At 41.5% G+C, this 16,796-nt stretch overlaps 1 protein-coding gene across 2 annotated transcripts in view; it reads left to right on the top strand.

Annotated features, from left to right (window-relative positions):
• The window catches only part of KSR2 (kinase suppressor of ras 2), a 757,356-nt gene that overhangs the window by 392,263 nt on the left and 348,297 nt on the right, over positions 1–16,796 (top strand). For both annotated transcript variants that reach the window (XM_073676379.1, XM_073676380.1), the window contains exon 5: positions 7,267–7,445. In XM_073676379.1, coding sequence (XP_073532480.1) covers positions 7,267–7,445 — 179 coding nt within the window. The remainder of the gene's footprint in view (positions 1–7,266; positions 7,446–16,796) is intronic.

Genomic DNA, 16,796 nt, shown 5'->3' with positions numbered 1-16,796 from the left:
GGGACATTAAAAGTGTCTTGTTATAACACTCTGACCTCCACATCTCTTCTGAGGGGCATTAAAAGCGTCTTGTTATACCACTCTGACCTCCACGTCTCTTCTGACGGGCATTAAAAGCGTCTTGTTATACCACTCTGACCTCCACGTCTCTTGTAAGGGGCATTAAAAGCGTCTTGTTATACCACTCTGACCTCCACGTCTCTTGTAAGGGGCATTAAAAGCATCTTGTTAAGCTACTGGGACCTCCACGACTCTTCGAACGGGCATTGCATTTCCTCATAATTTTTGGAAGCTTTTGCTTGGAAGGCATAAGCAAATACTATGGGAGACCCACTCCCCAATAATGGGACTAATGTTTGTAATATGCTGTACTGCATGGCTCTTGTAAGAGGCATTGCAAGTTGCTCCGTCCTAATTTTTGGAAGCTTTTGCTTGGAAGGCATAAGCAAATGCTATGGGAGACCCACTCCCCAATAATGGGACTTATGTTTGTAATATGCTGTACTGCATGGCTCTTGTAAGAGGCATTGCAAGTTAATCTGTCCTAATTTTTGGAAGCTTTTGCTTGGAAGGCATAAGCAAATACTATGGGAGACCCACTCCCCAATAATGGGACTAATGTTTGTAATATGCTGTAATGCATGGCTCTTGTAAGAGGCATTGCAAGTTGCTCCGTCCTAATTTTTGAAAGCTTTTGCTTGGAAGGCATAAGCAAATACTATGGGAGACCCACTCCCCAATAATGGGACTAATGTTTGTAATATGCTGTACTGCATGGCTCTTGTAAGAGGCATTGCAAGTTGCTCCGTCCTAATTTTTGGAAGCTTTTGCTTGGAAGGCATAAGCAAATACTATGGGAGACCCACTCCCCAATAATGGGACTAATGTTTGTAATATGCTGTACTGCATGGCTCTTGTAAGAGGCATTGCAAGTTGCTCCGTCCTAATTTTTGGAAGCTTTTGCTTGGAAGGCATAAGCAAATACTATGGGAGACACACTCCCCAATAATGGGACTTATGTTTGTAATATGCTGTACTGCATGGCTCTTGTAAGGGGCATTAAATCCGTCTTGTTAAGCTACTGTGACCTCCACTTCTCTTCCGAGGGGCATTAAAACCATCTTGTTAAGCTACTGTGACCTCAACGTCTATTCCATGGGGCATTGATATTGTCTTTTTATTCCACTGTAACTTCCACCACTCTTCCAAGGGCATTAAAACTGTCTTGTTAAGCTACTGTGACCTCAACGTCTATGCCACGGGGCATTGATATTGTCTTTTTATTCCACTGTAACTTCCACCACTCTTCCAAGGGGCATTAAAACCGTCTTGTTAAGCTACTGTGACCTCAACGTCTATTCCACGGCGCATTGATATTGTCTTTTTATTCCACTGTAACTTCCACCACTCTTCCAAGGGGCATTAAAACCGTCTTGTTAAGCTACTGTGACCTCAACGTCTATTCCACGGCGCATTGATATTGTCTTTTTATTCCACTGTAACTTCCACCACTCTTCCAAGGGGCATTAAAACCGTCTTGTTAAGCTACTGTGACCTCCACGTCTCTTCCAAGGGGCATTGAAATGTTGTTTTTAATTACCTTACCTCTAATCTCCACGACTCTTGCAACGGGCATTGCATTTCCTCCTAATTTTAGTCAGCTTTTACTTTTCAATGCAAAGGTGAAAACTAAGGGAGACACTCTCCCCACTAATGGGTAGAAGGTTTTTAGTACGCTGTAATCCACGTCTGTTTCAAGGGGCATTGCAGTTCCTCATAATTTTTGGAAAGCCTTCCATTCACTGCTTAGGCCAACAGTGCACAGGAGACCCAGTTGCTATAAATGGAAACAAAGGTTTAGTTATGGCCCTCTGACCTCCATGTCATTTCTAAGGGGCATTGGAGTGCCTCAACTGTGTAGCCGAACCGCTCCTTTTGTTACAGAAACATATCCTACAAGACATATGTGGTTGACTGGCCTGATATTGATGTGAATGGTCCCTGTTCCTCCTGCTCTTTCTCCTTTGCCACTACCTCATCCATCATTTATCACCTGAAGCTTTGTTTTAACGGTAGTCATAGAACTTGGATAGTAGCAGGAAAACATCCAGCAATCCTCGGAGGAGGTAGGATATGCGCCAAAACGCTGACCACCTCAGGCCTAGCCGCTACTACATACATGCGCTTGCATTCCAAGAAAACAAAGCAGATGCTAACTTCTATCATCATCATGCTCCTCACCTTGGCACAAACAACTCCCCTGATGGAGAAGCCAGGGCCCACTGGAGGAGTCGGGTTCTCTGGTGGGCTCATCCAATGCTGCCCAAAAGCAGGCCAGTCTAAGAAAAGTGTGTGGGGATGTTCCGCGGAGAAATCTGGGCGGCTGGGGACCGTTTACTGACACCTGGCCGCCCCCAGGCGGCTGGGGACCGTGTGTAGACACCCGGCCGCGGGGCGGCTGGGGACCGAGTGTGGACACCCGGCCGCCCCCTGGCGGCTGGGGACCGAGCGTGGTCACCCGGCCGCTGGGGACCGAGTGTGGACACCCGGCCGCCCCCTGGCGGCTGGGGACCGAGCGTGGTCACCCGGCCGCTGGGCGGCTGGGGACTGAGTATGGATAAAAGGGCCGCCGACGCAGCCATGACATGGTGGCCGGCATCTGCCTCCACATGCCTAAAAGGCCCAATTTCAAGTGCAAGCAAGCTAGCAGTATGGTATTGGAGCCTGGGGTGGGTGGGTGGCAGGTTGCACACTTACGCTTGCATTCCAAGAAAACAAAGCAGATTCTAACTTCTATCATCATCATGCTCGTCACCTTGGCACAAACAACTCCCCTGATGGAGAAGCCAGGGCCCACCGGAGGAGTCGGGTTCTCTGGTGGGCTCGTCCAATGCTGCCCTAAAGCAGGCCAGTCTAAGAAAAGTGTGTGTGGATGTTCCGTGGAGAAATCGGGGCTGCTGGGGACCGTTTATGGACACCCTGTCGCCCAAAGGCGGCTGGGGATCGCGCGTGGACACCCGGCCGCCGGGCGGCTGGGGACTGAGTATGGATACCTCGCTGCCGAAGCAGCCATGAGGTAGTGGCCAGCTTCGGCTTCCTCAAAGCAAAAAGGCCCCATTTCAAGTGCAAGCTAGTAGTATGGTATTGCAGCCTCGGGGCGGCTGGGTATTGTTTATGGACACACGGCCGCCCCCTGGCGGCTGGGAACCGAGAGTGGACATCCGGCCGCCGGGCGGCTGGGGACTGAGTATAGATGAAAGGGCCGCCGACGCAGCCATGACATGGTGGCCGGCGTCTGCCTCCACTTGCCTAAAAGGCTCAATTTCAAGTGCAAGCAAGCTAGCAGTATGGTATTGCAGCCTGGGGGTGGGTGGGTGGCAGGTTGCACACTTACGCTTGCATTCCAAGAAAACAAAGCAAATGCTAACTTCTATCATCATCAGGCTCGTCATGGGCTCGTCCAATGCTGCCCTAAAGCAGGCCAGTCTAAGAAAAGTGTGTGGGGATGTTCCGCGGAGAAATCGGGGCGGCTGGGGATCGTTTATGGACACACGGCCGCGGGGCGGCTGGGGACCGAGTGTGGACACCCGGCCGCCCACTGGCGGCTGGGGACCGAGCTTGGACACCCGGCCGCCGGGCGGCTGGGGACTGAGTATGGATACCTCGCTGCCAAAGCAGCCATGAGGTAGTGGCCAGCTTCGGCCTCCTCAAAACTAAAAGGCCCCATTTCAAGTGTAAGCTAGCAGTATGGTATTGCAGCCTGGGGGTGGGTGGGTGGTTGGCTGTATATTTGCGCTTGCATTGCAAGGAATGGGGGAGGTACAATTTAACACTGCCCTGGGACAAGGAATTGCTCTGGGATAGTTGCAAGTCTGCATCTTCTGATGTGGCAAGGATCACTTCTGATGGGCACACTTTTAGGCAGTGACCTGGGAGTCAGAGATGCTTCCAGGGGTCTTCCCCATGCTGTCCCCATGTCTTTTCAGCACTGTATGCATGTGTCACAAAGCACATTGCCAGATAAGGTTGTAAAATGTTAAAATTACATTTCTCGGTGAATGCATTTGTCACAGTTGAAAGCAATACAAAAGTGCAAAAACGCATAAAAAATGCTACTTGTGAACATAGCCCAAGGAGTGGAGAAGTATTTTTGTTTTTGGTTATTTATTTTACCTTATACACAAGTATTTACCCTGGAAAAGAAATTCCTTCACATATTTCACAGGAAAAAAGTTTCACTTTCGTTTTTGAATGTTTTATTATGAGCCTGTAAAAGTGGCTTAATACCTCTGAACACGTTGTTGACAACAGTGACCTGGGAGTCAGAAATGCTTCCTGGGGCGATCCCCATGCTGTCCCCATGCTATTTGAGCACTGTCACTATCGTTTTGGGCACTTTTTAGGCTTTCTACAGACTGCCGGGGGTGCCGCCGCGAAAATGCTCGGGTCTCCCATAGACTAACATTGGGCTCGTTGCTCGGGTCGAGCACCCGAGTATCACGGCGAGCTCGGGCCGAGCTTCGAGCACCCGAGCATTTTAGTGCTCGCTCAACACTAATATTTATGAATAAAGACACTCAGGCAAGATTGCTGCACTGATAATGTACAATAAATGAACATAAGAGAAAAAACATTTTGTCATGACTCTGTTGTCGGGTATCTTGGGACCAGGAGCTCCTTTCCTGTCCGTAACGTTAGAAGGTGCCCTAGCTATCCCTGTTGCCCGAATTACTTCTGAAGGTGAAGACGCTGGGGCCACATACCTTGCTGAGCTCCTGAATCCACCCTCAGTTTGTTCCCTCCCCCTACCCAGGGAAGAGGGGAGTAGTGGTGTATGACAATACTCCAACCAGACTAACAAGGTAATAAGAACAGGGATAAAGGTAAATACCAATCATACAAATATGTGCGCATAAACAACAGTGGAAAACATCAGTGAGTGGAGGATGGGGGAAAAACCAATGTAGGAGAAGGACCAACCAAAACCATGCAGCATCTCAGATAAATCCACCAAACGCCTTCTCAAACAACAACTATCCACCAACTCCTGAACCATGCAGCAATGAAGCTAACTCTGGCACTTCCTGCTTGCCAGAATCCAGTATATATAGGAGAGGGAAGTGGCCAACAGTGAACAGCTGAGAGCCTTAATGCAGGTAAGCTTCCAGGAGCTCACAACTGAGCAGATTAACCCCTGCACTGCTAGAAGAAACCTGCACTATTTAATATGAAGGAGAAGTGCTTCTGCTCAGTGCAGAAGTAGGAGAAATCAGACGGCGCGGCCTTCTGGTTCCTCTCTGTCGCGGTAAACCCGTGACCTATTTTCAATTAAAACATAAAAATGGATTACAAAAATAATGTACTGTATATCACTAGCTGTCATTTGTTAACAATAAAAAAATAAGTGAAACATTCCCTTTATTCATTATTTGTGCATAACAAACTTTATAAACTCCGAAGGACTGAAAATTGTTCATCTGAATAAAGTTGTTTTGGAGCAAGCACATGGAGTTCTTAAAACCCTATTCAGATGGCTATGACAATTGCAGAAATTTCTGCAATACGTGTGAATAAAAATTCACCAAGACTGTCATTTTGTACCATGGGTGCACAAAATTCATTAAGAGGCTTGTGCCAGCGTCAATAATATACTCCATTTATGAACTTGAAACTGGCATCAAGACACCAAAAGTCGCAAAACATAGGTGCAACTCAATGTGACTTTTCAAAGCTTTTACTCCAGAATTCTGTCGTAAAAGCTTTTATGAATTGAGCCCATAATCTTGTAAAACTGTTTTCTCTGAAAAGACACGGCATTTCGGAGTAAAATATTCCTGGTTGCAATTGAGCAGGCAGACTCGGTTTCATGCTGCCCGTGGTTAGGACAGTATGAATCTAGTGACAGATTTACTTTAAAGAACTCCAAAAAAATGAAATGCAAGTTTTTGAATCACATTAATTGTATTTGTCATACATAATATAGACTTGTGGGTTAGAAAAATCCTTATCTATTTCTCAAATAGAAATCGTAAAAAAACAAACCTCAGATAGAGAAACCTTGTTTGCTGCCACTTCAGCCTCTTGGACCACCATACCATAAATAAAGTAAATAATTAAATAGAATATACTTTCCTTACGCCATCTATACCAGGCCTGAAAACCAATGTTTACCCTTATTGCAATCTGCAGTAGCCGGCATTGCAGTTGACACATCAGCAATATGCGCTACCAGTGCTTCTGCAGAATAGAAGGTGATCATGTTTGACTTCACATGAGTGTTGTATTCAAAATGGTCACCCGGTGAGATCTGCTGCTTAGCTGATGGCACTTTGACTGTTTTTTAAATATTGTTTTTTAAGAATTTATTAATGAGTTACTATATGGGAAAATGCTGATGTACATATATGGTGGAAGTGCGCTATCTGCTTATCCTTATTCATACAGCATGGGTACCAGCTCTTTTACACAGCTGGCATCCAAAAGTAACTGCTGTGACTGCAACAGTTTAATTTTTGAATTGCAGCGGTCGGATGTGACACCAGGAGTTCAATAGTGACTGCAGCTCTGACGTTACAGACTTGATTTATGATGAGCTCAGAGGGTTGGAGATGTGGCAAAAACACTCGCTCCTGTGATAAAACAGGCAGGGAAATGTGTTACCTCAGAAAGCATTAGCTATGAGCTCATGCTGTTTTTTCTGTATACTTACTTATCATAAGTGACTTATGCTTCTCTCCAGGCCAGGAGCTGTAGTATGTACAGACCATGAACTAGACCTCTCTGCATGATCGTACTTGGCAAATAAGACAGTACATAGCAGGAGCACATTTATAAGATTATCTCAGCACAGGAACATTTTTATTTAACGCATCCAATTGTGGAATTTATTATTATCCCAAGATCTAATAATTAAAATGTAGTTTGTTCGTTGAACAACCCCTTTAATCATTTAAGATATCAGACCCATTATATTAAAATGGCTTTGAAAAATCTCCAAGAGACAACTAAAGGTATCATATTAACTTCAACTGTCCACATCAATTGATGATTAACATGAGAGAATTTTCAAAATATTTCTGCTCCACATTGAAATGTTTTCATTTTGTAAATTATACATATGAGTGTAATCCAGCTTGGTGTCATTTTATTAGTCTTAATCTTCGTCCAGTTAACATTTTCCTTCTAGTTTTCTTTTAATATTTCAACTAATATTAAATGTCTTATGTCCCTCTTCCCCCCAATATTTTCTCTCTGTCTTTCTCTTAGAACAAAGAAAAAGAACAAGCCTCTGAACCTCAAGATTCACAACAGTGTGGGCAGCTGTGAGAATATCCCATCTCAGCGCTCACCTCTTCTCTCCGAGCGATCCCTACGTTCTTTCTTTGTGGGTTACCCATCTTTTCTTCCTTCTACTCCCCCTGTTCACACTGAACCTTCTTCTGCAAGTAAGTCTCCATCTCCCATTTTAAGTGGGCAAGCGAAACTTTACGAAAGCCAGAAAATGTTTTTACTACATAGACTGTTGGTTTACTATTAGTTTAATGTAAATATAGCATTTCAGACAAATGGGTTGTTGTGTAAAATTCCTCTGGAATTGAATAATCATCAAGAAATACAATTGGTGTTCTGGTACAATTGGTAATTTTGTACTTGGTTTTCTAAGGCACATAACAAATATATGTGGATATGCATGATAGTGGTGGCTTAAAATTTACTGAATGATTGATTAATTTTATATGCAGAATTGTGACATATTATAAAATGGTTGTTCACAATTTTCTTCTGTTTTTAAAATAGGATCTTAAAAAAATACAGTCCCTTACCTACCGGAGTCCCGCTATTCCTTGGCATTACTGCCTGTTTACGCCTTTTGATACTCTTCCTTTTCCAGCAGGAACATCACGTGACCGCTGAAGCCAGTCAGTGCCCACTGATTGGTTGCAGCACTCACATGACATCTCCACCAGAAAAGGAGATACCAGGAGTCTGGTAGGTGAGTATTTTTTTTTATTTTAGGATTAACAGAGGCCCATATTTAAAATAATAAAAAGTTTTGGAAAATTGGACAACCCATTTAAAAGGAGTATTCCCATTTCCAAGAGCCTATCCCAATATGTAGTAGATATTATTACATTAGCAAATACCTCCAATTAGAAACATAGTATGTATTTCTTGTGATTCGCTATGTCGCTTACCCCATTTGCAGGGCATTGCAGTAGCTTAGGTATCCATGGTTACGACCACTAACAGCTAACTGACTGTCAATATATGAGTGGTCGTAACCATGGATACCTAAGCTACTGCAATGCCCTACATGGGGTAAGCGACACAGCGAATCAAAAGAACTATACTACATTTTTAAGTAGAGGTATTTGCTAATGATAATAATACCATGTACATATCGGGATATATCTTGGAGATAGAAATACCTCTTTAAGTCTCCAGAATTCAACATTTAATTTGCCTTTAGGATGCAACATACAGCAGCATAAAAAAATAAAACACATCTCAGTAAAAAAAAAAATCGCCAGGGCTCCTGAATCATGTGTAATCAATAAATGTAGACTTTTTATTCAGTGTTCAGTCATTTGCTATACAATCACAGGAAGTGTGCTTGTGACTGTTATATCCCAGAGCTAATAAAATTCTAACTTGTGACATTGCATGTGTGAAAGGCCCTAGGAGGTCTGTAGTGAAGCTTCGCGTATTGAAGTGTCTGAAGATCACAGGTCTCTAAGACTTTGCACTTATTTTTAATTCAAGATTTTCAGCGTACCCAGTGATTTTAGAATGTACCCCCTTGGCTGAACTTCTTCTTAACTCATTGTCTTTCTTCATACAAGGCTTAATTGTATGGAGCTGAGAGTGCAGAGAGTGCACATGCATGTAGATTTCCTCATATGTATGTTGTTTTATACTAGGAATCAATGGGAGAGACCTCTGACTACCACTTCCAGCAATATGCATCGTGCAGAAATAATAGTCGGAAGTGTTGTCATTTTTCTATAGTGGTAAGGCAATACCTCTGCTATTACTAGGGAAGTTCTGACAAGGGATACTGCAGCTTTTAATTGCATTATTACATGGAAATTTGGGTTTAAATCCCACCAAGGACAACATCTGCAAGGTGTTTGTATGTTCTCCCTGTGTTTGTGTGGGTTTCCTCCAGGTTCTCCCCAAACTCCAAAGACATACTGATAGGGAATCTAGATTGTGAGCCTCAATGGGGACAGTGCCAATAATGTCTGTAAAGTGCTGTGGAATTAATGGTGCTATAAGTGAGTAAAACAAATACATAAATATTTCAATTAATGCCAGCTATACACCAACATTTAATACAACCAAAAATGAATAATTATACCCTTATTTTATTCTTTCTGAATGAATACTATGCTTCTCTTCCTTCTTAAATGCAGTTATTTTTTAAGGCATCATTAATTAGATATATTTGGACCTCTTTGTCTACGTATAAAATGATAAGAAGTAGGGTGAAAAAAAAAGTGTCTGAATAAAAACCTCTGAACAGAGAAGAAAAGGTTCAAGCTGAATGATCCTATTTAATGTCAAGAGGACATCTGCAACTACTTTGCTTTATTGGTTTATGTAAAGCATCTTAACAAAATGCATAGCAGATCTGGCACTAACAGATCGGATGATTGAAAGGAACACTTTAAATGTGACTGTTGGATTTGCACCTGCACAGTGTCTGAAAACAGATCTTGGCTTGTGCAATTAGAGGTGTGTGGGAAGTGTGTATTCATGTAATACCTATTATGACTGGCAATACAGGACTTTGATGTGCTCCCACTCTAACAGTGATTCATAATGAGATTGACATGTTGGCGCCATACAATTAAATGGTTTTGCTACCTAGAGTCTTAAGTGTAGTCTTAACTCCCACATCAGAAACAAATATACAGTACACAGGGTTCAAGGAGACTATAAAGTACAAAACTTTAATATTAAACCTAATAGAAGCATACCCTCCATCTAGGAATCATTGGCTCCCAGCACAATGTTTTGAACATCTTCAGAAGCTCATGGACATTTTCATCTAAAATAACTAAAAAAATATTTTTCCCAGGAATTGCTAAAAGACAACCAAGTGACCAACTCCAATATGAGCCCTTTATCAAGCTACAGGAAATAAAAATATTAAATACATTTCCAATTTTTGTATCACTAAATAACTTTTACTGAAGCTGGACTTGCCCTCCAGGAGTCCGTAGACAGGCCTAACGATCCGCTGAAGGCAGGACTTTAAAGGGAATCTGTCAGTAGCATCAACCTCCTGAGCTGTCTATATGGGTGTGCAGGTCATATGAAGCTGAATAACATGATACCTTGATCCAATGTCTTATTTCCATGTTTTTCTTATATGTAAATGAGCTGTTCAGGACTATGGGCCGGACTCTGATCCGCGTGAGAAACTGCCTCCAGAGATTATTTTTAATAAAAGAAAACTTGATCCCACTCACAGTTTTGCTTTAAGAGCTAAAACAGTTTAAGAATTAACCGAATATTTGCTGGGTTTTTATAAGATGACCAACGCAGTGGCCAACCCTCGCCCCAACAATAAATGAAGAAGTATAAATTTAATGCAATGATTATGGTGTGTTTTATTGATGGCTCAGTTATGCTACAGTCACATGTCGAGTTTTTTACGCTGCATATTTTTGAAAAAACGCAAGTAACTTATTTTAATTAAAAGGTGCAGAAAATCTGCAACATCAATAAACTCTCCAAAAGCTCATCGTGGGAACATAGCCTAACACTCAAACATTAGATGGAGTTAAATCTTATATGTCCTTATGCTCAATTCAGTCTTTTATGCCTGCTAAAAATCTCACACTAAGTAAAAAATGAACTAAATGAGGTGGAGTTACAAGTCAATGCCACTGGTTAGACAAGTCATTATTTTAGTACAAGAGATAACAGCAGCCCTATGTTGAAAGCTAATTCTCTTCTCTTCTTTCAGATGACTTTACATTCTTTTTAGTGTCTTTTTTTCAACAGTTTTTTAATTAATATTCTTCAGTACCTGCAAGTTTTTGCTTGGTTTCATTAATTGTGTTGTTCCATTATGATTCATAACTCATTTGATTCCAATATTTTTCTTAGAACTTCACAACTTATTGTGTCAAAAAAGCAACAAAAAGTGCCGCCAAATTATTCAATACACATTAAGACATGGTTTTTTGACAGAAGAAAAAAAATTGAGATCTGGAGAAAAAAAGGCCACATACTGCCTGTTCTTAATTAAAAAGGTTCAAACACAAAAATGCTATTAAATGAAAAAAAATGCTTGTAAAAAAAAATTGCCAACATTTTTTTTCGAAAATGCATGTGACAGAAACCTGACTTAAAGAGTAACTGACGTTTTAATTTTTATTTCATCCGCGCACTTGGAATTTTTTTCCTCTCTTTCCAGTTCATCAAATAATAAAATAGGTAGTGTCATTCAAAAGTACAACTGTCCAAAGCCCTCATACAGTTTTGGGGCAGAAAAATAAAAAAATGTCATGACTTTTGGAATAAGGGGACGAAAGATGAAAGCGCAAAAACGGAAAATCGCAAGGTCGTGAAGAGGTTAAAACATGACATATAAAAAAGTATGTAATGTTTTAAAAACATGTAAAAAAATGCACTTAACAATCAAGTAACCTAATTTAAACTGTTTGCTGCAAAAATGCTGCAGAAACTATCCAGTATTAAAAACCAATTACTCAACATGGCAACAAAGCCTAAAGCTACAATCCCACAATGAGTTTTTGATATTGGAGAATATCTGCACCATTTTTGCTCCTATTATTTAAATTGGGTTACTTGTGTTTTTTTATTGCATTTCAATGTGCGTTTTTTAAGCTGCTTTGTTTTTGATACTTCCTGGTATTTGGCTTTGACAAAACTTTATTGACATACTTAGGAGCTGATTACATGCGTTTTTGATGTGTTTCTGCTGCAAAAACGCACTTAAAATCCATGTGCGTTTTTTACTTGTAGAAATTCCGCTCCTAATGCAAGTCTATGGGGAAGTTCCACAAAAAAACTCAGCGTACCTGCAAGAGAAATTAACATGCTGCGGACGTGAAACATGCACTGCAGGTCAGTTTAAACTGCGTTAAAAAACCCAGTGGGCATAAGATCTCAATAAATCCCATCCACTTTGCTGGAACTGTAAGATGCTCATTTTTGATGCCGCAAAAACGCACCAAAAGCTCATCGTGTGAACGTAGCCTAAGGCCACGTTCACATGTTCAGTATTTTATATCAGTATTTTTAAGTCAAAATCGGGAGTAGAACAATAGAGAAAACATGTGCACCTCTTCTGCATTTTTCACCCACTCCTGGTTTTGGCCTAAGTAATCACAGCAGTTTTTTTGGAGCTGAAACACCAAGCATTTGGAAATTAGCTTTTTTGTTGTCTGTCAGCTTCCAAGATTTGAGAGGTGAAAAGAAATTGTCCACTACTTGGACAACTCCTTGTCATACCCCACGCTTGGCCCCGATAAAATAGAAAAGCTTATACTCACCTCCCATGCCAGCACAATTCCCGCGGTGTCGGCACTCGCTCTCCCTGGGGCTCTCGTCCTGTTGTTGTGACACCGGCGTCCAATCAGCACTGGCATCACTGTCCCCGCCTTCTGTTGAACATGAAGAGGAAGTCAGAGATCAGCGGCCGCCCCGATGTCCTCTTAATATTCTATTGGACAGAAGGCGGAGACAGTGATGCCAGCACTGATTGGGTGCCGGGCTCACTTGTCATAACAGCACGAGAGCCCCGGGGAGAGCGAGTTCTGACACCGCTGGAACGGCGGCAGCATGGGAGAGAAGTATAAGCTTTTTTATTTTATTGGGGCCAAACATTTAGATCAAGAAGGGGTTGTCCAAGTAGTGGACAACCCCTTTAAGGATTTATTTTATTGTCATGAGCTGTAATTATGTCTCTTTGAAACGTTATAAGTTATATAGAGATACAATATTGCTCCCATAGAAATATACCTAGGAGGCTGTGAAGCTCTATATTAGGGAACCCTAAGGCTGTGTGCCCACAATGAGATTTTGGTGTGTTTTTGACATTGTATTTTCACTGGTTCAAAAAGCAGTGTCTTACAGTTCCAGGGAATTGGATGGGATTTATACAAATATCATGCCCACTGTTCTTATTTTTTACTCAACGTAAACTGACCTGCGGTGCGTGTTTAAAATCCGCAACATGTCAATTTCTCTTGAAAGTACGCTGAGTTTTCTGTGCAGATTTTTCCCATAGATTTGCATTAGGTGTGGAAAAAGCACACGCGGTTTTAGTGCATTTCCGCTGCTGAAATGTATCAAAAACGCATGTAATTCGTATGATCAAAAACAAAGCAGCTTTATTTAAAACATGACAACGTCAAAAACGTGATAAAAATGCATGTAAAAAAACCACACACTCAAGTAACCTAATTTACATAAAAAGAGCAGAAAGGCTATGTTCACACAGGTTGTGTTTTTTTATGCCTCAAATTGCTGCAAATTTGCTGACAACTTTTCTCTGGCAGAAAAACAGCTGAGTCAAAAACGCATTTTTTTCCTGCGTTTTTTATGCGTTTTTTTCATTGTCCTTCTGTCTCTATTTGTGCATGTACATAAAGTTCTGTGAAAAAAAAATATTCTGGTTTTGGCATAGTGGGGTAGGTGAATTGTTCAGGAATAATGGCAACTGGCAATGCATTGAGTTTGTATGACACTATTTGCTTTTACACTATGGGGTATTCCATTCAGTTTGCACAAGCATTGTTCAATTTCACACCTCACTGGGCCACAGGTGTTGTTCAATCTCACACATAGGTCAATTAACGGGAAGGACTTTCTATCTCTAACTGCAAAACAGAAAGTGTAATTTACAAGGCAACCTGTACCTGCCCGCTTGACTACGTCGGAAAGACATGTAGGGGGTTTAGACGTAGGGTGGGTGAGCACTTGGGGGACATAGTAACATAGTTTGTAGAGCCGAATAAAGACTTGCGTCCATCAAGTTCGACCTGTTAGTTCTGTAATTGCTAAAGTTGATCCAGAGGAGGGCAAAAACCCCAAATGATTTGGCCAATCTTCACCTGAGGAAAAATTCCCTCCCGACTCTGAAACCAGCAGTCAGAATAAATCCCTGTATCAACCTACTATTTTATTTTATTTTTAAGTATATGCTGAAATCTGCCTGGTATCTAGAAATGCATCCAGTCCCCGCTTGAACTGGTGTAGTGAATCCGACATTACCGTCTCCTCACTCAGTGAATTCCATATTCTCACTGCTCTTACCGTAAAGAACCCCTTCCTATGCTGGTGCTGAAACCTTTTCTCTTCCAGTCTTAGTGAGTGCCCTCTTGTTACCGTAATATCCCTCCTTTTGAACAAATCTCGGGCAAGATCTCTATACTGTCCCCTAACATATTTGTACACATTTATTATGTCCCCCCTCAACCTTCTCTTTTCCAAGCTGAATAGTCCTAGTTTTGCCAACCTCTCTGGGTATTGCAGTCCCTCCATTCCCTTTATTAATTTTGTTGCCCTCCTTTGTACCTTTTCAAGCTCATTTATATCCTTTCTATATATTGGGGCCCATAACTGAGCACAGTATTCCAAGTGTGGTCTGACCAGTGCTTTGTACAGTGGAATAACAATGTTCTCATCCTTTGCAGCTATACCTCTTCTGATACATCCCATTACCCTGTTTGCCCTTACAGCAGCGGCCTGACTTTGGGCACTCCAATTTAGTTTGCTATCAATCAAGATGCCCAAGTCCTTCTCCATCTCTGAATTCCCCAATGATTTCCCATTCAGTGAGTACTGGTGACTTCCATTTTTCCTTCCCATATGTATGACCTTACATTTCTCCTCATTAAACCTCATTTGCCATTTAATGCTCCACCTACCCAGCTTATCCAAATCCCTCTGTAGGTCTGCACTGTCCTCTTTTGTATTAATTGTTTTACATAACTTTGTGTCATCTACAAATATTGATATTTTACTATTTATCCCGTTGACTATGTCGTTAATAAAGATATTAAATAACATTGGGCCTAGTACAGACCCCTGTGGTACCCCACTAGTGACACTTACCCAATCTGAGTATATTCCATTTATAACCACCCTCTGCCTTCTATCCTTTAGCCAGTTAGCTACCCACTTGCAGACATTTTCCCCCAGCCCCATCATTCTCATTTTGTATACCAACCTATTATGTGGCACGCTATCGAACGCTTTTGAGAAGTCGAGATACACGACATCCACTGGTTCCCCCTGATCTACTCGAGAGCTAACCTCCTCGTAGAAGTCAATCAGGTTTGTTTGGCAGGAGCGATTCCTCATGAATCCATGTTGGTTCGGGATTAAAAGATTATTAGCATCAAGATGCTCCGTAATTGCCTCTTTAATGAAGCTTTCAAAAATTTTGCCCACAACGGACGTCAGACTCACCGGCCGATAGTTTCCGGCGTCACTTTTCGCTCCCTTTTTGAATATTGGCACTACATTCGCCTGTCGCCAATCAAGTGGCACAGACCCAGTCTCAACAGAGTCCTTAAATATAAGATATAACGGTCTGTCTATCACATTACTTAGTTCCCTTAGTACCCGTGGGTGTATGCCATCAGGTCCTGGTGATTTGTTTATTTTAATGTTACTGAGGCGTTTCTGTACCCCAGCTTGGGTTAGATTTGTCATACTTAGTGGAGGATTAAGTTTGTCACTTCTCATTTCTCCTGTTAGTTCGATTTCCTTTGTGAAAGTTGTCGAAAAAAAATTATTTAATAGATTAGCTTTATCCTCATCTTTCTCTATGATTTTGCCTTCCTCACTTTTTATCGGTCCAATATTATCCGATTTAATCCTTTTACTATTTATATACGTAAAGAACAGTTTGGGATTTGATCTACTTTCCCTAGCAATACGTCTCTCTGTTTCCTCCTTCGCTATTTTTATTTGTTTTTTACAGGTTCTCGTTTTTTCCTTGTAACACATTAGTGCCTCCTTACTGTTTTCCTGTTTTAATCTCTTGAATGCCTCTTTTTTGCTATTTAACGCCCCTTTTACGTTCTTGTTCAACCATATTGGTTTCCTCTTATTTCTGGCCCTTTTATTCCCATACGGTATATACCTCTCGCACTGAGTATTCAGAATTCTTTTGAAGGTTTCCCATTTACTATTCGTATTCCTTTGATTAAGAACTTTGTCCCAGTCTATAAGTTGAAGGCTTTCTTTCAGCTGATCAAACTTCGCCCTCCTAAAGTTTAATGTTTTTGTTGTTCCCTTATTGATAACCCTACTGAAGGGCATTTTGAAGTCGATAATATTATGGTCGCTATTACCTAGGTGCCCCCCTATCTGTACCTCAGTTATTCTATCAGGCCTATTAGTCAATATTAAGTCCAACACGGCCTTCCCTCTCGTTGGTTCCTGCACTAGTTGGGAGAGATAATTATCCTTAATATTTGTCAAGAACCTTTTACCTTTCTGAGATCTACAGGTTTCTGTTTCCCAGTCAATATCCGGGTAGTTGAAATCCCCCATTACAATCACTTCATTATGTTTTTCTACTTTGTCTATTTGTCCTAATAGCAGATTCTCATTCTCCTCTGTTATATTGGGTGGCTTATAGCAGACCCCCAGTAATATTTTATTATTATTTTTAGTTCCCTCTATCTCTACCCACATGGACTCGACCCCCTCTTCTCCCTCTCCTATATCTTCCCTTAGTCTGGGTTTTAGACATGACTTTACATATAAGCAGACTCCTCCGCCTTTCCCCTGTTTCCGGT

The sequence above is a fragment of the Phyllobates terribilis genome, unplaced genomic scaffold (genome assembly GCF_046119375.1).
Source record: "Phyllobates terribilis strain yellow unplaced genomic scaffold, ASM4611937v1 Scaffold_1__5_contigs__length_1240528914, whole genome shotgun sequence".
Classification (NCBI taxonomy): Eukaryota; Metazoa; Chordata; class Amphibia; order Anura; family Dendrobatidae; genus Phyllobates; species Phyllobates terribilis.
Note: the sequence above shows the minus strand (reverse complement) of the source record. Positions and strands in the feature narration are given on the sequence as shown.